We start from the raw sequence: 25,222 nt of genomic DNA, 5'->3' as shown, positions 1-25,222 counted from the left end.
CTTGGTGTCAGTAAAACCTGTCATAACTGACTTATGCAGATAGCGGAAGAACGAAGCAGCAGATAGCAACCCCCCCTTCCCTTAAAGATAATATTTGAAATTGCCACCAACTAAAATGTCATTCTATGCAATGCATAACAAGGGCTCCGTGTCCCTTGTTTCCTTTTGTAAGACTGGTGGCCGATGTGCTCGTTGATCTTCCGGGCCGCTGGTTGTATAACATCCCTTTTACAGTCCATTTGTTACCAGCGACAATGTAATTACTTAGCTGATGGCTGTAGTGGGAGGACCTGGCCATCTCAGATTCCCCGGACTGTCCTGCCCACTATCATGGCAGAATTTGATTGACAGGCGAGAATCCTCCTGATCTGTCACACCTACCATGACATAACTCCAGGATTGACAGGCGAGAAGACTCCTGGTCTGTCCCACCTACCATGACATAACTCCAGGATTGACAGGCCAGAAGACTCCTGGTCTGTACCACCTACCATGACATAACTCCAGGATTGACAGGCGAGAAGACTCCGGGTCTGTACCACCTACCATGACATAACTCCAGGATTGACAGGCGAGAAGACTCCTGGTCTGTCCCACCTACCATGACATAACTCCAGGATTGACAGGCGAGAAGACTCCTGGTCTGTCCCACCTACCATGACATAACTCCAGGATTGACAGGCCAGAAGACTCCTGGTCTGTACCACCTACCATGACATAACTCCAGGATTGACAGGCGAGAAGACTCCGGGTCTGTACCACCTACCATGACATAACTCCAGGATTGACAGGCGAGAAGACTCCTGGTCTGTACCACCTACCATGACATAACACCAGGATTGACAGGCCAGAAGACACCTGGTCTGTCCCACCTACCACGACATAACGCCAGGATTGACAGGCCAGAAGACTCCTGGTCTGTCCCACCTACCACGACATAACTCCAGGATTGACAGGCCAGAAGACTCCTGGTCTGTCCCACCTACCACGACATAACTCCAGGATTGACAGGCCAGAAGACTCCTGGTCTGTCCCACCTACCATGACATAACTCCAGGATTGACAGGCGAGAAGACTCCTGGTCTGTACCACCTACCATGACATAACTCCAGGATTGACAGGCCAGAAGACTCCTGGTCTGTCCCACCTACCATGACATAACTCCAGGATTGACAGGCGAGAAGACTCCGGGTCTGTACCACCAACCATGACATAACGCCAGGATTGACAGGCCGGAAGACTCCTGGTCTGTCCCACCTACCACGACATAACTCCAGGATTGACAGGCCAGAAGACTCCTGGTCTGTCCCACCTACCACGACATAACTCCAGGATTGACAGGCCAGAAGACTCCTGGTCTGTCCCACCTACCATGACATAACTCCAGGATTGACAGGCGAGAAGACTCCTGGTCTGTACCACCTACCATGACATAACTCCAGGATTGACAGGCCAGAAGACTCCTGGTCTGTCCCACCTACCATGACATAACTCCAGGATTGACAGGCGAGAAGACTCCGGGTCTGTACCACCAACCATGACATAACGCCAGGATTGACAGGCCAGAAGACACCTGGTCTGTCCCACCTACCACGACATAACGCCAGGACTGACAGGAGACAGTTCCACCTGAAGAAAGAAAAAATAAGTCATCAGATACAAAACCTGTAGCTGCTGACTTTTAAAATACAGACACTTACCTGTCCCTAAGACCAGCGGTGTCCTCACTACAGCTGATTTCACCGGCCTTCTTCTCTCCCTGGCGGCGGCACCTTCAGAGTGGGCACCCAGCTGTGACATCTTGCAACTTCACAGCCGGGTGCTTACTGAGCATGTGCGAGAAGCGCTGCGCTTTGTGAATGGCCCCGTAGTCTTCTGGGACCTGTCACGTGTCCCAGAAGACTACAGGGAGGAGGCGAGGAGGACAACTTCCGCTTCCCATCGCCTAGGCACTCGCAGCAGAAGTGGGAGCGGGTACGTGTCAAATTCGGGCCAAAGGTGCCAATCCTTAACTGGGAGCGGGGGACAAAGGCTTAAAGCAGAACTTCCCCTTTTGGGTGGAGCTCCGCTTTAGCCAATCATCTGCTTCTCCTCGCACCTAGGCTGCTTCCAGCAGCTTCTGTGCTCTTGCAGTCTAGGTTCCCCCCACCCCCCCCTGTTCCCAATGGTGCCAATTCTTATTGGGGAGCAAGGGACAAAGGCCTTTTGGGTGGTGCTTCGCTTTAACCAATCATCTGCTTCTCCTCGCAGCTGGGCTGCTTCCAGCAGCTTCTGTACTCTCGCTCTTGCAGTCTAGGTGTCCCCTCCCCCTCTGCTCCCCAAAGGTGCCAATCCTTAATGGGGAGCGAAGGACAAAGGCCTTTTGGGTGGAGCTCCGCTTTAACCAATCATCTGCTTCTCCTCGCAGTTAGGCCGCTTCCAGCAGCTTATGTGCTTTTGCAGTCTAGGTGTCTCCCCCCCCCGTTCCCCAAAAGATGCCAATCCTTAATGGGGAGCAAGGGACAAAGGCCTTTTGGGTGGAGCTGCGCTTTAACCAATCACCTGCCTCTCTTCACAGCTAGGCAGCTTCTGTACTCTCGCTCTTGCAGTCTAGGTGTCCCCCCCCCCCCCCCGTTCCCCAAAGGTGCCAATCCTTATTGGGGAGCGGGGGACAAAAGCTTTTTGGGTGGAGCTCCGCTTTGACCAATCATCTGCTTCTCCTCACAGCTAGACCACTTCCAGCAGCTTCTGTACTCTCGCTCTAGCAGTCTAGGGTCCTGACATCATCAAGACCAGAGCAGAGTCCATAGGCCTGCTCTAGATGTGAGGGTGCCACAGGACAACCCATCACTGGATTATGGGGGAGCCGAACATCAGGTAAGTAAAACGGGTTCCTCTCTCTCCTGGACAAATCAAGCTGTTACCCCCCTGCAGTGCTGGCACAGCCTAGGTGCAAGGGATCATTTTTTTTCTGCCTGGAGTCAGGCTTTAGTGTCAGAACTCGGCTCTCATTTCAATAGAGAAAACCGTGTTTCTATCAGGATGGCCGCCTCCAGACAGACCGCGCAGAACCAGGAATGGGAGACCGCGGACAGTGCCAGTCCTTTGCCTTCTGCCAGCTTTTTTTTTGAGCTTCCGGAGTTTAGTTGCCCTTTAACTACTTGCTGACCACAGATAGCCGAATGACGGCTGCACTGCGGCCGGCCAGTTCTGGGTGGACGTCATATGACGTCCTCCCAGAACGCGCTCTCCTGCGCGCCTCCGGCGATCTCCGTGATCGTTGTGTCCTACGGACACAGCTGATCACGTGACGTGGTATAAGGCCAATCACAGCGGCCTTTTACCACGTGATCAGCCGTGTCCAATGACACGCTGATCACTGGGAAATGCAAATGCCGGTTCTCGGCTGCACTTTCCTCACGCTGTCAGATCGTGAGGAAAGTACTGCCGAAAACCGGCAGTTGTCAGAGCGGGGATCGGCACCGATCATCAGGGCACTGATCATCGGTGCCCTGATGATCGGTGCCCAGCAGTGCCACACACAAGTTCCACCCACCTGTGCCCAGCAGTGCGCCCACCTGTGCTTAGCAGTGCGCCCACCTGTGCCCAGTAGTGCCACCCACCTGTGCCCAGTAGTGCCACCCACCTGTGCCCACCAGTGCCACCCACCTGTGCCCACCAGTGCAGCCCATCAGTGCTGCCAGTCAGTGCCACCAGCCAGTGCCCAGCAGTGCCGCCAGTCAGTGCCCAGCAGTGTTGTCAGTCAGTCCCACCTATCAGTGCTGTCTATCAGTACCCATTATCAGTGTCGCCTATCAGTGCCGCATATCAGTGCCACCTATCCGTGACACCTCATTAGTGCTGCCTATCATCAGTGCCGCCTATCCGTGCCGCCTATCAGTGCCCTTCAGTGCTGCCTATCAGTGCCGCCTCATCAACGCACATCAGTGAAGGGGAAAAATTACCTGTTTGAAAAATTTTATAATAGAAACAAAGAAACTTTTTTTTTTCTTCAAATTTTTTGCACTTTTTTTGCTTATAGCACAAAAAGTAAAGCACCCAGCGGCGATTAAATACCACCAAAAGAAAGCTCTATTTGTGAGAAAAAAACGATAAAAATGTCATATGGGTACAATCTTGCATGACCGCGCAATTGTCAATCAAAGTGCGACAGCGCTGAAAGCTGAAAATTGGCCCGGTAAATAAGGGGGTATAAGTGCCCTGTAGGCGAGGGGTTAAGGAACGTGTTTCTGTGGATCAATGTAACAGAACTAAACTGAGATCCGCTATCATTTTATGTTCCATGACAACTAAAAATGAAAATTCCAAGAGGTTGAATGCTTTTATAGAACGTTTGTCTATCTTATTCAGTTTTTCCTGCTGCTGATTCTTCAGTGGGTATTATAGGCCCTCACCAGTCCAGTGGAAGGGGATGTTGGGGGGGATCCTGTGTGGTAATGGTCCTTTTGTCAATCTGTCTTTTCTCTGATTCTAGGTGGAACAATTGAAGCTGTTTGAGATGCTGATCAGCCAATCCCACCAACCTCTCCTACGCTACCAGCCTGTCCTGCGCCCTCTTGTCACCCTCCTTGGCACTTTCTCCCCCGGACCTGCCTCACCTGTACTGGAAAACAACCTGGTGTTACTGCTGAACCAGCTGTGCGTTTCCTTGGCCCGGGAGCCCTCCACCCTGGAGCTTTTCTTCCAAGATTCCACCGGGCAAGACGGTCCTGCCAACCTCCTGATCTTCTCCTTGCTGGTCCCCTTCATCCACCACGAGGGGGTCATTGGCCAGCAAGCGCGGGATGCTTTGCTTCTCATCATGGCCATGTCTTCTGATAACCCCACCATGGCCCGGTACATCACCGAGAACTCTTTCTTCTGTCCTGTGAGTACCTGTACCTGCTTCTCTAGTCTTCTAATACATCAGGGGGCTCCTGTGTGCGATGCATATTCGGTGTGTAGCTCAGAGGGCTATAGATGTACAGAACAGTGAACGAGTGTTGACACCGTAGGGCAGGAAGTGTGTTGCTGGAAGGATCAACCGATAAAAAAAAAAAAATGGGGGCATAAAGGTGCAGGTGTCCTTCAACGGCCGATAGATTAACGACAGATTCGTTCTTGAGGGTTCAGTGTCACGTGCGTTGCTCTGTGAGACCTCTGATGTAAGTAGATATATATTTTTTGCTACAGTTAAAGTGGTACTAAAGGTTTGGGTTTTTTTTTTTTTTTTTTTTTAAATAATAAATATGTCATACTTGCCTGCTCTGTGTAATAGTTTTGCACAGAGCAGCCCCGATCCTCCTCTCCTCGGGTCCCCTGCCGGTGCTCCTGGCTCCTCACCCTTGACCAGTGCCCCCAATAGCTTGTCGCTTGCTATGGGGCACTGGTGCGTGGTCACTCTCAAGCCTGGCTCTCTGCGTCCACAAGACACCTAGAGCCGCGGCTCTGCTCCCCCAAACTTCAACCCCCCCATTCTCTCCTTATTGGCTCACTGGCTCTAATTGACAAGAAGGAGAGGGAGTCCTGGGACAGCTGAGGCTCTCGTGCACAACGCTCCTCCCACTTGACGAGTGCCCCCAATAGCTTGCCGCTTGCTATGGGGCACTGGTGCATGCTCACTCTCAAGCCTGGCTCTCTGCGTCCACAAGACACCTAGAGCCGCGGCTCTGCTCCCCCAAACTTCAACCCCCCCATTCTCTCTTTATTGGCTCACTGGCTCTAATTGACAAGAAGGAGAGGGAGTCCTGGGACAGCCGAGGCTCTCGTGCACAACGCTCCTCCCACTTGACCAGTGCCCCCAATAGCTTGCCACTTGCTATGGGGCACTGGTGCATGCCCTCTCTCAATCCTGGCTCTCTGCGTCCATAAGACACCGCTGCGGCTCTGCTCCCCCAAACTCCAACCCCCCCCCCCCCGATTTCTTCTTATTGGCTCACTGGCTCTGATTGACAGCAGCGTGAGCTAATGTCTCCCGCTGCTGTCTTAGCCAATGAGGAGAGGGAGTCCTGGGATAGCCGTGGCTCTCGTGCACAACGCTCCTCCCCCTTGACAAGTGCCCCCAATAGCTTGCCGCTTGCTATGGGGCACTGCTCACTCTCAAGCCTGGCTCTCTGTGTCCATAAGACACCTAGAGCCGCGGCTCTGCTCCCCCAAATTCCAACACCCCCTGCTCTCTCCTTATTGGGTCACTGTCTCTGATTGACAGCAGTGTGAGCCAATGTCTCCTGGTGCTGTCTCAGCAAATGAGGAGAGGGAGTCCTGGGACAGCCGAGGCTCTCGTGCACAACTCTGGATCAAGAGGATACTCAGGTAAGTACTGCGTGGGTTTCCTCCGGGTACTCTGGTTACCTTCTCCACTCAAAAGACATGCTGGGAGGTGAATTGGCTCCTGTCTAAATTGGCCCTAGTATGTGTATGTATGAATGTGAGTTAGGGACCTTTGTACGCTCCTCAGGGGCGGGGATTGATGTGAATGTACAATATATATGTAAAGAGCTGCGTATATTGACGACGCTATATAAGTACCTGAAATAATAGGGCCAAGCATGGGGCTGGGAGCGAGTTTGAGCTTGCTCAGGTTTTGCCTGGATTTCTACTTTAAAAATGAACCTTTTTTTTTTTTTTTTTTTTGACTGGTGTCATTTGGTACCTGAGCGTGCATTACTGTATCAAACAACAGAGCACTGAACATGTTTATATTCCTTTAAAATTGTATGAAAAGCCAAAACTCTCGCTTTCTAGAATCCCTGGCAAGTTTTTATTGCTGTAGCCCTGCTAGGTAGATCATTGCTGCCCGTCTGTCCTGGCGATGGATGTCGCAGTGTGATTGTGGGACACCTTTGCCTGTAGCCAGGGCTGGAGGTTTTATTTTTATAGCATGGAAATCCCCGGAGACACGACATGTGATTCTATATAAATATACATTCAGGGTGTGCGGGCGGGACACTTGGCCAGCTGTCTGCCGTGTGTGTGATGGGAAACCTGATCCGATGGAGTTGTTCGTCTTCGGTCGAGTGTTAGGATGGAAATCATCTGAGAATATACACATTTGTAGAGTCATGGTGACTCCAGGAGCAATCCTCCTCCTCCTCATCATCCTCATCCTCCTCCTCCTCATCATCATCCCCTCCTCCTCATCTCCTCCTCATCATCATCCTCCTCCATCATCATCCCATCATCATCCTCCTCCTCATCAGGTCCTCCATCCTCTCATCCTCCTCATCATCATCCTCCTCCTCCCTCCCATCATCATCCTCCTCATCATCCTCCTCCTCATCATCCTCATCATCATCATCCTCCTCCTCATCATCCTCATCATCATCCTCCTCATCATCATCATCCTCATCATCATCATCCTCCTCTTCCTCCTCCTCCTCCTCATCCTTCTCCTTCCTCCTCATCATCCTCCTGCCTCCTCATCATCCTCCTGCCTCCTCATCATCCTCCTCCTCCTATCATCCTCATCTCCTCCTCCTCATCATCCTCCTTCCTCCTCATCCTCCTCCTCTTCCTCCTCATCATCATCCTCCTCTTCCTCCTCATCATCATCCTCCTCTTCCTCCTCATCATCATCCTCCTCTTCCTCCTCATCATCCTCCTCTTTCTCCTCATCATCATCCTCCTCTTCCTCCTCATCATCATCCTCTTCCTCATCATCATCCTCCTCTTCCTCCTCATCATCCTCCTCTTCCTCCTCATCATCCTCTTCACCCTCACCCTCCTCCTCTTCCTTATCATCATCATCCTCCTCTTCCTCCTCATCATCCTCCTCCTCATCATCCTCTTCCTCCTCATCATCATCCTCTTCCTCCTCCTCATCATCCTCCTCTTCCTCCTCCTCATCATCCTCCTCTTCCTCCTCCTCATCATCCTCCTCTTCCTCCTCCTCATCATCCTCCTCTTCCTCCTCCTCATCCTCCTCCTCTTCCTCCTCCTCATCCTCCTCTTCCTCCTCTTTCTCCTCCTCTTCCTCCTCCTCTTTCTCCTCCTCCTCTTTCTCCTCCTCCTCTTTCTCCTCCTCCTCCTTTTCCTCCTCCTCGTCCTCCTCTTCCTCCTCATCATCTTCCTTTTCCTCCTCATCATCTTCCTTTTCCTCCTCATCATCTTCCTTTTCCTCCTCATCATCCTCCTTTTCCTCCTCATCATCCTCCTCCTCTTCCTCCTCTTCATCCTCTTCATCCTCCTCCTCTTCATCCTCCTCCTCTTCATCCTCCTCCTCCTCATCCTCCTCCTCCTCTTCCTCCTCATCCTCCTCCTCCACCTCATCATCCTCCTCCTCATCATCCTCCTCTTCCTCCTCCTCTTCCTCCTCCTCTTCCTCCTCCTCTTCCTCCTCCTCCTCCTCCTCCTCTTCCTCCTCCTCCTTCCTCCTCATCTTCCTCCTCATCCTCCTCCTCCTCTTCATCCTCCTCCTCTTCCTCCTCCTCATCATCCTCCTCCTCATCATCATCTTCCTCCTCCTCATCATCATCATCTTCCTCTTCCTCCTCCACTTCTCCTCATCATCCTCCTCTTCCTCCTCATCATCCTCCTCTCTTTTGATCACCATTCTCCTATCACACACCATACCTGAACAGACCCTGCAGTTATCGGGATGATGAAGCGGGTCCCGGCTGATATCGGTGTGGACAAGGGAAGGGTTCCCTCCTCACGCTGTGGTTACCTCCGGGTGTGTTGTCTCCTCCTCCGGTCCACTCTGCGATTTCTTCTGCTGGTCCCTTTGTGCTGTAGGGACACGGAATACATCGGGACTGTGACATCTGACACTCCCGGAAGTTTTCAATGCAGAACATTTTTTTTTCTCCTAGATTTTCTCCTTTTCCTGTAGAAGGGGTTCATTGGCACAGGCAGTGGGATGTGAAAGTATTGTTTGCTTTACGTGGGGACTCTACTCTGAATGGACACCCAAGTCATATTAGGAGCAAGCAGTAAATACTCTCCCAGCACACACAATGGTCTCTTCCTGTATCCCCCTCCCATCACACACATTGGTCTCTCCCTGTATCCCCCTCCCAGCACACACATTAGTCTCTCCCTGTATCCCTCTCCCAGCACACACATTGGTCTCTCCCTGTATCCCCCTCCCAGCACACACATTGGTCTCTCCCTGTATCCCCCTCCCAGCACACACATTGGTCTCTCCCTGTATCCCCCTCCCAGCACACACATTAGTCTCTCCCTGTATCCCTCTCCCAGCACACACATTGGTCTCTCCCTGTATCCCCCTCCCAGCACACACATTGGTCTCTCCCTGTATCCCCCTCCCAGCACACACATTGGTCTCTCCCTGTATCCCCCTCCCAGCACACACATTGGTCTCTCCCTGTATCCCTCTCCCAGCGCACACATTGGTCTCTCCCTGTATCCCCATCCCATCACACACATTGGTCTCTCCCTGTGTCCCTCTCCCAGCACACACATTGGTCTCTCCCTGTATCCCCCTGCCATCACACACATTGGTCTCTCCCTGTATCCCCATCCCATCACACACATTGCTCTCTCCCCGTATCCCCCTCCCAGCACACACATTGCTCTCTCCCCGTATCCCCCTCCCAGCACACACATTGGTCTCTCCCTGTATCCCTCTCCCAGCACACACATTGGTCTCTCCCTGTATCCCCATCCCATCACACACATTGGTCTCTCCCTGTATCCCTCTCCCAGCACACACATTGGTCTCTCCCTGTATCCCCCTCCCAGCACACACAGTGGTCTCTCCCTGTATCCCTCTCCCAGCACACACATTGGTCTCTCCCTGTATCCCCCTCCCAGCACACACAATGGTCTCTTCCTGTATCCCGCTCCCAGCACACACATTGGTCTCTCCCTGTATCCCCCTCCCAGCACACACATTGGTCTCTCCCTGTATCCCTCTCCCAGCACACACATTGGTCTCTCCCTGTATCCCCATCCCATCACACACATTGGTCTCTCCCTGTATCCCTCTCCCAGCACACACATTGGTCTCTCCCTGTATCCCCCTCCCAGCACACACATTGGTCTCTCCCTGTATCCCTCTCCCAGCACACACATTGGTCTCTCCCTGTATCCCCATCCCATCACACACATTGGTCTCTCCCTGTATCCCCCTCCCAGCACACACATTGGTCTCTCCCTGTATCCCTCTCCCAGCACACACATTGGTCTCTCCCTGTATCCCTCTCCCAGCACACACATTGGTCTCTCCCTGTATCCCCCTCCCAGCACACACATTGGTCTCTCCCTGTATCCCTCTCTCAGCACACACATTGATCTCTCCCTGTATCCCTCTCTCAGCACACACATTGGTCTCTCCCTGTATCCCTCTCCCAGCACACACATTGGTCTCTCCCTGTATCCCCCTCCCAGCACACACATTGGTCTCTCCCTGTATCCCTCTCCCAGCACACACATTGGTCTCTCCCTGTATCCCTCTCCCAGCACACACATTGGTCTCTCCCTGTATCCCCCTCCCAGCACACACATTGGTCTCTCCCTGTATCCCTCTCTCAGCACACACATTGATCTCTCCCTGTATCCCTCTCTCAGCACACACATTGGTCTCTCCCTGTATCCCGCTCCCAGCACACACATTGGTCTCTCCCTGTATCCCTCTCACAGCACGCACATTGGTCTCTCCCTGTATCCCGCTCCCAGCACACACATTGGTCTCTCCCTGTATCCCGCTCCCAGCACACACATTGCTCTCTCCCTGTGTCCCTCTCCCAGCACACACATTGGTCTCTCCCTGTATCCCCCTCCCAGCACACACATTGGTCTCTCCCTGTATCCCCCTGCCATCACACACATTGGTCTCTCCCTTGAATCCATTCCTCAGCACACACATTGGTCTCTCCCTGTATCCCCCTCCCAGCACACACATTGGTCTCTCCCTGTATCCCCCTCCCAGCACACACATTGGTCTCTCCCTGTATCCCCCTCCCAGCACACACATTGGTCTCTCCCTGTATCCCCCTCCCAGCACACACATTGGTCTCTCCCTGTATCCCCCTCCCAGCACACACATTGGTCTCTCCCTTGAATCCATTCCTCAGCACACACATTGGTCTCTCCCTGTATCCCGCTCCCAGCACACACATTGGTCTCTCCCTGTATCCCCCTGCCATCACACACATTGGTCTCTCCCTGTATCCCTCTCCCAGCACACACATTGGTCTCTCCCTGTATCCCTCTCCCAGCACACACATTGGTCTCTCCCTGTATCCCTCTCCCAGCACACACATTGGTCTCTCCCTGTATCCCTCTCCCAGCACACACATTGGTCTCTCCCTGTATCCCTCTCCCAGCACACACATTGGTCTCTCCCTGTATCCCCCTCCCAGCACACACATTGGTCTCTCCCTGTATCCCCCTCCCAGCACACACATTGGTCTCTCCCTGTATCCCTCTCTCAGCACACACATTGGTCTCTCCCTGTATCCCTCTCTCAGCACACACATTGGTCTCTCCCTGTATCCCTCTCTCAGCACACACATTGGTCTCTCCCTGTATCCCGCTCACAGCACATACATTAGTCTCTCCCTGTATCCCTCTCCCAGCACACACATTGGTCTCTCCCTGTATCCCGCTCCCAGCACACACATTGGTCTCTCCCTGTATCCCGCTCCCAGCACACACATTGGTCTTTCCCTGTATCCCACTCCCAGCACACACATTGGTCTCTCCCTGTATCCCGCTCCCAGCACACACATTGGTCTCTCCCTGTGTCCCTCTCCCAGCACACACATTGGTCTCTCCCTGTATCCCCCTCCCAGCACACACATTGGTCTCTCCCTGTATCCCCCTCCCAGCACACACATTGGTCTCTCCCTGTATCCCCCTGCAATCACACACATTGGCCTCTCCCTGTATCCCCCTGCAATCACACACATTGGCCTCTCCCTTGAATCCATTCCTCAGCACACACATTGGTCTCTCCCTGTATCCCTCTCCCAGCACACACATTGGTCTCTTCCTGTATCCCTCTCCCAGCACACACATTGGTCTCTCCCTGTATCCCCATCCCATCACACACATTGGTCTCTCCCTGTATCCCCATCCCATCACACACATTGGTCTCTCCCTGTATCCCTCTCCCAGCACACACATTGGTCTCTCCCTGTATCCCGCTCCCAGCACACACATTGGTCTCTCCCTGTATCCCGCTCCCAGCACACACATTGGTCTCTCCCTGTATCCCGCTCCCAGCACACACATTGGTCTCTCCCTGTGTCCCTCTCCCAGCACACACATTGGTCTCTCCCTGTATCCCCCTCCCAGCACACACATTGGTCTCTCCCTGTATCCCCCTGCAATCACACACATTGGCCTCTCCCTGTATCCCCCTGCAATCACACACATTGGCCTCTCCCTTGAATCCATTCCTCAGCACACACATTGGTCTCTCCCTGTATCCCTCTCCCAGCACACACATTGGTCTCTTCCTGTATCCCTCTCCCAGCACACACATTGGTCTCTCCCTGTATCCCCATCCCATCACACACATTGGTCTCTCCCTGTATCCCCATCCCATCACACACATTGGTCTCTCCCTGTATTTCCATCCCATCACACACATTGGTCTCTCCCTGTATCCCTCTCCCAGCACACACATTGGTCTCTCCCTGTATCCCTCTCCCAGCACACACATTGGTCTCTCCCTGTATCCCCCTGCCATCACACACATTGGTCTCTCCCTGTATCCCCAACACATCACACACATTGGTCTCTCCCTGTATCCCCCTCCCAGCACACACATTGGTCTCTCCCTGTATCCCTCTCCCAGCACACACATTGGTCTCTCCCTGTATCCCTCTCTCAGCACACACATTGGTCTTTCCCTGTATCCCTCTCCCAGCACACACATTGGTCTCTCCCTGTATCCCCCTTCCATCACACACATTGGTCTCTCCCTGTATCCCCATCCCATCACACACATTGGTCTCTCCCTGTATCCCCATCCCATCACACACATTGGTCTCTCCCTGTATCCCGCTCCCAGCACACACATTGGTCTCTCCCTGTATCCCCCTGCCATCACACACATTGGTCTCTCCCTGTATCCCTCTCCCAGCACATACATTGGTCTCTCCCTGTATCCCCCTCCCAGCACACACATTGGTCTCTCCCTGTATCCCTCTCCCAGCACACACATTGGTCTCTCCCTGTATACCCCTGCCATCACACACATTGGTCTCTCCCTGTATCCCCATCCCATCACACACATTGGTCTCTCCCCGTATCCCCCTCCCAGCACACACATTGGTCTCTCCCTGTATCCCCATCCCATCACACACATTGGTCTCTCCCTGTATCCCTCTCCCAGCACACACATTGATCTCTCCCTGTATCCCCCTCCCAGCACACACAATGGTCTCTTCCTGTATCCCGCTCCCAGCACACACATTGGTCTCTCCCTGTATCCCCCTCCCAGCACACACATTGGTCTCTCCCTGTATCCCTCTCCCAGCACACACATTGGTCTCTCCCTGTATCCCTCTCCCAGCACACACATTGGTCTCTCCCTGTATCCCCATCCCATCACACACATTGGTCTCTCCCTGTATCCCTCTCCCAGCACACACATTGGTCTCTTCCTGTATCCCTCTCCCAGCACACACATTGGTCTCTCCCTGTATCCCCATCCCATCACACACATTGGTCTCTCCCTGTATCCCCATCCCATCACACACATTGGTCTCTCCCTGTATCCCTCTCCCAGCACACACATTGGTCTCTCCCTGTATCCCTCTGCCATCACACACATTGGTCTCTCCCTGTATCCCTCTGCCATCACACACATTGGTCTCTCCCTGTATCCCCATCCCATCACACACATTGGTCTCTCCCTGTATCCCCCTCCCAGCACACACATTGGTCTCTCCCTGTATCCCTCTCCCAGCACACACATTGGTCTCTCCCTGTATCCCCATCCCATCACACACATTGGTCTCTCCCTGTATCCCCATCCCATCACACACATTGGTCTCTCCCTGTATCCCGCTCCCAGCACACACATTGGTCTCTCCCTGTATCCCGCTCCCAGCACACACATTGGTCTCTCCCTGTATCCCCCTGCCATCACACACATTGGTCTCTCCCTGTATCCCTCTCCCAGCACACACATTGGTCTCTCCCTGTATCCCGCTCCCAGCACACACTTTGGTCTCTCCCTGTAACCCGCTCCCAATACACACATTGGTCTCTCCCTGTATCCCGCTCCCAGCACACACATTGGTCTCTCCCTGTATCCCCCTGCCATCACACACATTGGTCTCTCCGTGTATCCCTCTCCCAGCACACACATTGGTCTCTCCCTGTATCCCCCTCCCAGCACACACAATGGTCTCTTCCTGTATCCCCATCCCATCACACACATTGGTCTCTCCCTGTATCCCCATCCCATCACACACATTGGTCTCTCCCTGTATTTCCATCCCATCACACACATTGGTCTCTCCCTGTATCCCTCTCCCAGCACACACATTGGTCTCTCCCTGTATCCCTCTCCCAGCACACACATTGGTCTCTCCCTGTATCCCCCTGCCATCACACACATTGGTCTCTCCCTGTATCCCCAACACATCACACACATTGGTCTCTCCCTGTATCCCCCTCCCAGCACACACATTGGTCTCTCCCTGTATCCCTCTCCCAGCACACACATTGGTCTCTCCCTGTATCCCTCTCTCAGCACACACATTGGTCTTTCCCTGTATCCCTCTCCCAGCACACACATTGGTCTCTCCCTGTATCCCCCTTCCATCACACACATTGGTCTCTCCCTGTATCCCCATCCCATCACACACATTGGTCTCTCCCTGTATCCCCATCCCATCACACACATTGGTCTCTCCCTGTATCCCGCTCCCAGCACACACATTGGTCTCTCCCTGTATCCCCCTGCCATCACACACATTGGTCTCTCCCTGTATCCCTCTCCCAGCACATACATTGGTCTCTCCCTGTATCCCCCTCCCAGCACACACATTGGTCTCTCCCTGTATCCCTCTCCCAGCACACACATTGGTCTCTCCCTGTATACCCCTGCCATCACACACATTGGTCTCTCCCTGTATCCCCATCCCATCACACACATTGGTCTCTCCCCGTATCCCCCTCCCAGCACACACATTGGTCTCTCCCTGTATCCCCATCCCATCACACACATTGGTCTCTCCCTGTATCCCTCTCCCAGCACACACATTGATCTCTCCCTGTATCCCCCTCCCAGCACACACAATGGTCTCTTCCTGTATCCCGCTCCCAGCACACACATTGGTCTCTCCCTGTATCCCCCTCCCAGCACACACATTGGTCTCTCCCTGTATCCCTCTCCCAGCACACACATTGGTCTCTCCCTGTATCCCTCTCCCAGCACACACATTGGTCTCTCCCTGTATCCCCATCCCATCACACACATTGGTCTCTCCCTGTATCCCTCTCCCAGCACACACATTGGTCTCTCCCTGTATCCCCCTCCCAGCACACACATTGGTCTCTCCCTGTATCCCTCTCCCAGCACACACATTGGTCTCTCCCTGTATCCCTCTCCCAGCACACACATTGGTCTCTCCCTGTATCCCTCTCCCAGCACACACATTGGTCTCTCCCTGTATCCCCCTCCCAGCACACACATTGGTCTCTCCCTGTATCCCTCTCTCAGCACACACATTGGTCTCTCCCTGTATCCCTCTCTCAGCACACACATTGGTCTCTCCCTGTATCCCGCTCCCAGCACACACATTGGTCTCTCCATGTATCCCGCTCCCAGCACACACATTGGTCTCTCCCTGTATCCCGCTCCCAGCACACACATTGGTCTCTCCCTGTATCCCGCTCCCAGCACACACATTGGTCTCTCCCTGTATCCCGCTCCCAGCACACACATTTTTCTCTCCCTGTGTCCCTCTCCCAGCACACACATTGGTCTCTCCCTGTATCCCCCTCCCAGCACACACATTGGTCTCTCCCTGTATCCCCCTGCCATCACACACATTGATCTCTCCCTTGAATCCATTCCTCAGCACACACATTGGTCTCTCCCTGTATCCCCCTCCCAGCACACACATTGGTCTCTCCCTGTATCCCCCTCCCAGCACACACATTGGTCTCTCCCTTTATCCCCCTCCCAGCACACACATTGGTCTCTCCCTGTATCCCTCTCCCAGCACACACATTGGTCTCTCCCTGTATCCCCATCCCATCACACACATTGGTCTCTCCCTGTATCCCCATCCCATCACACACATTGGTCTCTCCCTGTATCCCGCTCCCAGCACACACATTGGTCTCTCCCTGTATCCCTCTCACAGCACGCACATTGGTCTCTCCCTGTATCCCGCTCCCAGCACACACATTGGTCTCCCCTGTATCCCGCTCCCAGCACACACATTGCTCTCTCCCTGTGTCCCTCTCCCAGCACACACATTGGTCTCTCCCTGTATCCCCCTCCCAGCACACACATTGGTCTCTCCCTGTATCCCCCTGCCATCACACACATTGGTCTCTCCCTTGAATCCATTCCTCAGCACACACATTGGTCTCTCCCTGTATCCCCCTCCCAGCACACACATTGGTCTCTCCCTGTATCCCCCTCCCAGCACACACATTGGTCTCTCCCTGTATCCCGCTCCCAGCACACACATTGGTCTCTCCCTGTATCCCCCTCCCAGCACACACATTGGTCTCTCCCTGTATCCCCCTCCCAGCACACACATTGGTCTCTCCCTTGAATCCATTCCTCAGCACACACATTGGTCTCTCCCTGTATCCCGCTCCCAGCACACACATTGGTCTCTCCCTGTATCCCCCTGCCATCACACACATTGGTCTCTCCCTGTATCCCTCTCCCAGCACACACATTGGTCTCTCCCTGTATCCCGCTCCCAGCACACACATTGGTCTCTCCCTGTATCCCTCTCCCAGCACACACATTGGTCTCTCCCTGTATCCCTCTCCCAGCACACACATTGGTCTCTCCCTGTATCCCTCTCCCAGCACACACATTGGTCTCTCCCTGTATCCCCCTCCCAGCACACACATTGGTCTCTCCCTGTATCCCCCTCCCAGCACACACATTGGTCTCTCCCTGTATCCCTCTCTCAGCACACACATTGGTCTCTCCCTGTATCCCTCTCTCAGCACACACATTGGTCTCTCCCTTTATCCCTCTCTCAGCACACACATTGGTCTCTCCCTGTATCCCGCTCACAGCACACACATTAGTCTCTCCCTGTATCCCTCTCCCAGCACACACATTGGTCTCTCCCTGTATCCCGCTCCCAGCACACACATTGGTCTCTCCCTGTATCCCGCTCCCAGCACACACATTGGTCTCTCCCTGTATCCCGCTCCCAGCACACACATTGGTCTCTCCCTGTATCCCGCTCCCATCACACACATTGGTCTCTCCCTGTGTCCCTCTCCCAGCACACACATTGGTCTCTCCCTGTGTCCCTCTCCCAGCACACACATTGGTCTCTCCCTGTATCCCCCTCCCAGCACACACATTGGTCTCTCCCTGTATCCCCCTGCAATCACACACATTGGCCTCTCCCTGTATCCCCCTGCAATCACACACATTGGCCTCTCCCTTGAATCCATTCCTCAGCACACACATTGGTCTCTCCCTGTATCCCTCTCCCAGCACACACATTGGTCTCTTCCTGTATCCCTCTCCCAGCTCACACATTGGTCTCTCCCTGTATCCCCCTCCCAGCACACACATTGGTCTCTCCCTGTATCCTTCTCTCAGCACACACATTGGTCTCTCCCTGTATCCCTCTCTCAGCACACACATTGGTCTCTCCCTGTATCCCGCTCCCAGCACACACATTGGTCTCTCCCTGTATCCCCCTGCCATCACACACATTGGTCTCTCCCTGTATCCCTCTCCCAGCACACACATTGGTCTCTCCCTGTATCCCGCTCCCAGCACACACATTGGTCTCTCCCTGTATCCCTCTCCCAGCACACACATTGGTCTCTCCCTGTATCCCTCTCCCAGCACACACATTGGTCTCTCCCTGTATCCCTCTCCCAGCACACACATTGGTCTCTCCCTGTATCCCCCTCCCAGCACACACATTGGTCTCTCCCTGTATCCCCCTCCCAGCACACACATTGGTCTCTCCCTGTATCCCTCTCTCAGCACACACATTGGTCTCTCCCTGTATCCCTCTCTCAGCACACACATTGGTCTCTCCCTGTATCCCTCTCTCAGCACACACATTGGTCTCTCCCTGTATCCCGCTCACAGCACACACATTAGTCTCTCCCTGTATCCCTCTCCCAGCACACACATTGGTCTCTCCCTGTATCCCGCTCCCAGCACACACATTGGTCTCTCCCTGTATCCCGCTCCCAGCACACACATTGGTCTCTCCCTGTATCCCGCTCCCAGCACACACATTGGTCTCTCCCTGTATCCCGCTCCCATCACACACATTGGTCTCTCCCTGTGTCCCTCTCCCAGCACACACATTGGTCTCTCCCTGTATCCCCCTCCCAGCACACACATTGGTCTCTCCCTGTATCCCCCTGCAATCACACACATTGGCCTCTCCCTGTATCCCCCTGCAATCACACACATTGGCCTCTCCCTTGAATCCATTCCTCAGCACACACATTGGTCTCTCCCTGTATCCCTCTCCCAGCACACACATTGGTCTCTTCCTGTATCCCTCTCCCAGCTCACACATTGGTCTCTCCCTGTATCCCTCTCCCAGCACACACATTGGTCTCTCCCTGTATCCCTCTCCCAGCACACACATTGGTCTCTCCCTGTATCCCCCTGCCATCACACACATTGGTCTCTCCCTGTATCCCCAACACATCACACACATTGGTCTCTCCCTGTATCCCCCTCCCAGCACACACATTGGTCTCTCCCTGTATCCCTCTCCCAGCACACACATTGGTCTCTCCCTGTATCCCTCTCTCAGCACACACATTGGTCTTTCCCTGTATCCCTCTCCCAGCACACACATTGGTCTCTCCCTGTATCCCCCTTCCATCACACACATTGGTCTCTCCCTGTATCCCCATCCCATCACACACATTGGTCTCTCCCTGTATCCCCATCCCATCACACACATTGGTCTCTCCCTGTATCCCGCTCCCAGCACACACATTGGTCTCTCCCTGTATCCCCCTGCCATCACACACATTGGTCTCTCCCTGTATCCCTCTCCCAGCACATACATTGGTCTCTCCCTGTATCCCCCTCCCAGCACACACATTGGTCTCTCCCTGTATCCCTCTCCCAGCACACACATTGGTCTCTCCCTGTATACCCCTGCCATCACACACATTGGTCTCTCCCTGTATCCCCATCCCATCACACACATTGGTCTCTCCCCGTATCCCCCTCCCAGCACACACATTGGTCTCTCCCTGTATCCCCATCCCATCACACACATTGGTCTCTCCCTGTATCCCTCTCCCAGCACACACATTGATCTCTCCCTGTATCCCCCTCCCAGCACACACAATGGTCTCTTCCTGTATCCCGCTCCCAGCACACACATTGGTCTCTCCCTGTATCCCCCTCCCAGCACACACATTGGTCTCTCCCTGTATCCCTCTCCCAGCACACACATTGGTCTCTCCCTGTATCCCTCTCCCAGCACACACATTGGTCTCTCCCTGTATCCCCATCCCATCACACACATTGGTCTCTCCCTGTATCCCTCTCCCAGCACACACATTGGTCTCTCCCTGTATCCCCCTCCCAGCACACACATTGGTCTCTCCCTGTATCCCTCTCCCAGCACACACATTGGTCTCTCCCTGTATCCCTCTCCCAGCACACACATTGGTCTCTCCCTGTATCCCTCTCCCAGCACACACATTGGTCTCTCCCTGTATCCCCCTCCCAGCACACACATTGGTCTCTCCCTGTATCCCTCTCTCAGCACACACATTGGTCTCTCCCTGTATCCCTCTCTCAGCACACACATTGGTCTCTCCCTGTATCCCGCTCCCAGCACACACATTGGTCTCTCCATGTATCCCGCTCCCAGCACACACATTGGTCTCTCCCTGTATCCCGCTCCCAGCACACACATTGGTCTCTCCCTGTATCCCGCTCCCAGCACACACATTTTTCTCTCCCTGTGTCCCTCTCCCAGCACACACATTGGTCTCTCCCTGTATCCCCCTCCCAGCACACACATTGGTCTCTCCCTGTATCCCCCTGCCATCACACACATTGATCTCTCCCTTGAATCCATTCCTCAGCACACACATTGGTCTCTCCCTGTATCCCCCTCCCAGCACACACATTGGTCTCTCCCTGTATCCCCCTCCCAGCACACACATTGGTCTCTCCCTTTATCCCCCTCCCAGCACACACATTGGTCTCTCCCTGTATCCCTCTCCCAGCACACACATTGGTCTCTCCCTGTATCCCCATCCCATCACACACATTGGTCTCTCCCTGTATCCCCATCCCATCACACACATTGGTCTCTCCCTGTATCCCGCTCCCAGCACACACATTGGTCTCTCCCTGTATCCCTCTCACAGCACGCACATTGGTCTCTCCCTGTATCCCGCTCCCAGCACACACATTGGTCTCCCCTGTATCCCGCTCCCAGCACACACATTGCTCTCTCCCTGTGTCCCTCTCCCAGCACACACATTGGTCTCTCCCTGTATCCCCCTCCCAGCACACACATTGGTCTCTCCCTGTATCCCCCTGCCATCACACACATTGGTCTCTCCCTTGAATCCATTCCTCAGCACACACATTGGTCTCTCCCTGTATCCCCCTCCCAGCACACACATTGGTCTCTCCCTGTATCCCCCTCCCAGCACACACATTGGTCTCTCCCTGTATCCCGCTCCCAGCACACACATTGGTCTCTCCCTGTATCCCCCTCCCAGCACACACATTGGTCTCTCCCTGTATCCCCCTCCCAGCACACACATTGGTCTCTCCCTTGAATCCATTCCTCAGCACACACATTGGTCTCTCCCTGTATCCCGCTCCCAGCACACACATTGGTCTCTCCCTGTATCCCCCTGCCATCACACACATTGGTCTCTCCCTGTATCCCTCTCCCAGCACACACATTGGTCTCTCCCTGTATCCCGCTCCCAGCACACACATTGGTCTCTCCCTGTATCCCTCTCCCAGCACACACATTGGTCTCTCCCTGTATCCCTCTCCCAGCACACACATTGGTCTCTCCCTGTATCCCTCTCCCAGCACACACATTGGTCTCTCCCTGTATCCCCCTCCCAGCACACACATTGGTCTCTCCCTGTATCCCCCTCCCAGCACACACATTGGTCTCTCCCTGTATCCCTCTCTCAGCACACACATTGGTCTCTCCCTGTATCCCTCTCTCAGCACACACATTGGTCTCTCCCTTTATCCCTCTCTCAGCACACACATTGGTCTCTCCCTGTATCCCGCTCACAGCACACACATTAGTCTCTCCCTGTATCCCTCTCCCAGCACACACATTGGTCTCTCCCTGTATCCCGCTCCCAGCACACACATTGGTCTCTCCCTGTATCCCGCTCCCAGCACACACATTGGTCTCTCCCTGTATCCCGCTCCCAGCACACACATTGGTCTCTCCCTGTATCCCGCTCCCATCACACACATTGGTCTCTCCCTGTGTCCCTCTCCCAGCACACACATTGGTCTCTCCCTGTGTCCCTCTCCCAGCACACACATTGGTCTCTCCCTGTATCCCCCTCCCAGCACACACATTGGTCTCTCCCTGTATCCCCCTGCAATCACACACATTGGCCTCTCCCTGTATCCCCCTGCAATCACACACATTGGCCTCTCCCTTGAATCCATTCCTCAGCACACACATTGGTCTCTCCCTGTATCCCTCTCCCAGCACACACATTGGTCTCTTCCTGTATCCCTCTCCCAGCTCACACATTGGTCTCTCCCTGTATCCCCCTCCCAGCACACACATTGGTCTCTCCCTGTATCCTTCTCTCAGCACACACATTGGTCTCTCCCTGTATCCCTCTCTCAGCACACACATTGGTCTCTCCCTGTATCCCGCTCCCAGCACACACATTGGTCTCTCCCTGTATCCCCCTGCCATCACACACATTGGTCTCTCCCTGTATCCCTCTCCCAGCACACACATTGGTCTCTCCCTGTATCCCGCTCCCAGCACACACATTGGTCTCTCCCTGTATCCCTCTCCCAGCACACACATTGGTCTCTCCCTGTATCCCTCTCCCAGCACACACATTGGTCTCTCCCTGTATCCCTCTCCCAGCACACACATTGGTCTCTCCCTGTATCCCCCTCCCAGCACACACATTGGTCTCTCCCTGTATCCCCCTCCCAGCACACACATTGGTCTCTCCCTGTATCCCTCTCTCAGCACACACATTGGTCTCTCCCTGTATCCCTCTCTCAGCACACACATTGGTCTCTCCCTGTATCCCTCTCTCAGCACACACATTGGTCTCTCCCTGTATCCCGCTCACAGCACACACATTAGTCTCTCCCTGTATCCCTCTCCCAGCACACACATTGGTCTCTCCCTGTATCCCGCTCCCAGCACACACATTGGTCTCTCCCTGTATCCCGCTCCCAGCACACACATTGGTCTCTCCCTGTATCCCGCTCCCAGCACACACATTGGTCTCTCCCTGTATCCCGCTCCCATCACACACATTGGTCTCTCCCTGTGTCCCTCTCCCAGCACACACATTGGTCTCTCCCTGTATCCCCCTCCCAGCACACACATTGGTCTCTCCCTGTATCCCCCTGCAATCACACACATTGGCCTCTCCCTGTATCCCCCTGCAATCACACACATTGGCCTCTCCCTTGAATCCATTCCTCAGCACACACATTGGTCTCTCCCTGTATCCCTCTCCCAGCACACACATTGGTCTCTTCCTGTATCCCTCTCCCAGCTCACACATTGGTCTCTCCCTGTATCCCCATCCCATCACACACATTGGTCTCTCCCTGTATCCCCATCCCATCACACACATTGGTCTCTCCCTGTATCCCTCTCCCAGCACACACATTGGTCTCTCCCTGTATCCCTCTGCCATCACACACATTGGTCTCTCCCTGTATCCCTCTGCCATCACACACATTGGTCTCTCCCTGTATCCCCATCCCATCACACACATTGGTCTCTCCCTGTATCCCCCTCCCAGCACACACATTGGTCTCTCCCTGTATCCCTCTCCCAGCACACACATTGGTCTCTCCCTGTATCCCCATCCCATCACACACATTGGTCTCTCCCTGTATCCCCATCCCATCACACACATTGGTCTCTCCCTGTATCCCGCTCCCAGCACACACATTGGTCTCTCCCTGTATCCCGCTCCCAGCACACACATTGGTCTCTCCCTGTATCCCCCTGCCATCACACACATTGGTCTCTCCCTGTATCCCTCTCCCAGCACACACATTGGTCTCTCCCTGTATCCCGCTCCCAGCACACACTTTGGTCTCTCCCTGTAACCCGCTCCCAATACACACATTGGTCTCTCCCTGTATCCCGCTCCCAGCACACACATTGGTCTCTCCCTGTATCCCCCTGCCATCACACACATTGGTCTCTCCGTGTATCCCTCTCCCAGCACACACATTGGTCTCTCCGTGTATCCCTCTCCCAGCACACACATTGGTCTCTCCCTGTATCCCCCTCCCAGCACACACATTGGTCTCTCCCTGTATCCTTCTCTCAGCACACACATTGGTCTCTCCCTGTATCCCTCTCTCAGCACACACATTGGTCTCTCCCTTTATCCCTCTCTCAGCACACACATTGGTCTCTCCCTGTATCCCTCTCCCAGCACACACATTGGTCTCTCCCTGTATCCCCCTCCCAGCACACACATTGGTCTCTCCCTGTATCCTGCTCCCAGCACACACATTGCTCTCTCCCTGTGTCCCTCTCCCAGCACACACATTGGTCTCTCCCTGTATCCCCCTCCCAGCATACACATTGGTCTCTCCCTGTATCCCCCTGCAATCACACACATTGCTCTCTCCCTATGTCCCTCTCCCAGCACACACATTGGTCTCTCCCTGTATCCCCCTCCCAGCACACACATTGGTCTCTCCCTGTATCCCCCTGCAATCACACACATTGGTCTCTCCCTTGAATCCATTCCTCAGCACACACATTGGTCTCTCCCTATATCCCCTTCCCTGCACACACATTGGTCTCTCCCTGTATCCCTCTCCCAGCACACACATTGGTCTCTCCCTGTATCCCCATCCCATCACACACATTGGTCTCTCCCTGTATCCCCATCCCATCACACACATTGGTCTCTCCCTGTATTTCCATCCCATCACACACATTGGTCTCTCCCTGTATCCCTCTCCCAGCACACACATTGGTCTCTCCCTGTATCCCTCTCCCAGCACACACATTGGTCTCTCCCTGTATCCCCCTGCCATCACACACATTGGTCTCTCCCTGTATCCCCAACACATCACACACATTGGTCTCTCCCTGTATCCCCCTCCCAGCACACACATTGGTCTCTCCCTGTATCCCTCTCCCAGCACACACATTGGTCTCTCCCTGTATCCCTCTCTCAGCACACACATTGGTCTTTCCCTGTATCCCTCTCCCAGCACACACATTGGTCTCTCCCTGTATCCCCCTTCCATCACACACATTGGTCTCTCCCTGTATCCCCATCCCATCACACACATTGGTCTCTCCCTGTATCCCCATCCCATCACACACATTGGTCTCTCCCTGTATCCCGCTCCCAGCACACACATTGGTCTCTCCCTGTATCCCCCTGCCATCACACACATTGGTCTCTCCCTGTATCCCTCTCCCAGCACACACATTGGTCTCTCCCTGTATCCCCCTCCCAGCACACACATTGGTCTCTCCCTGTATCCCTCTCCCAGCACACACATTGGTCTCTCCCTGTATACTCCTGCCATCACACACATTGGTCTCTCCCTGTATCCCCATCCCATCACACACATTGGTCTCTCCCCGTATCCCCCTCCCAGCACACACATTGGTCTCTCCCTGTATCCCCATCCCATCACACACATTGGTCTCTCCCTGTATCCCTCTCCCAGCACACACATTGATCTCTCCCTGTATCCCCCTCCCAGCACACACAATGGTCTCTTCCTGTATCCCGCTCCCAGCACACACATTGGTCTCTCCCTGTATCCCCCTCCCAGCACACACATTGGTCTCTCCCTGTATCCCTCTCCCAGCACACACATTGGTCTCTCCCTGTATCCCCATCCCATCACACACATTGG

General features: G+C 54.2%; 1 protein-coding gene across 1 annotated transcript in view; it reads left to right on the top strand.

Moving 5' to 3' along the window:
* The window catches only part of LOC149431174 (FHF complex subunit HOOK-interacting protein 1B-like), a 106,512-nt gene that overhangs the window by 47,087 nt on the left and 34,203 nt on the right, over positions 1 to 25,222 (top strand). The window contains exon 4 of the mRNA XM_089665827.1: positions 4,475 to 4,867. Coding sequence (XP_089521953.1) covers positions 4,475 to 4,867 — 393 coding nt within the window. The remainder of the gene's footprint in view (positions 1 to 4,474; positions 4,868 to 25,222) is intronic.

This window comes from Staurois parvus, unplaced genomic scaffold, assembly GCF_062004578.1.
Source record: "Staurois parvus isolate SC_StPar_1 unplaced genomic scaffold, SC_StPar_1.0 ptg002366l, whole genome shotgun sequence".
Classification (NCBI taxonomy): Eukaryota; Metazoa; Chordata; class Amphibia; order Anura; family Ranidae; genus Staurois; species Staurois parvus.
Note: the sequence above shows the minus strand (reverse complement) of the source record. Positions and strands in the feature narration are given on the sequence as shown.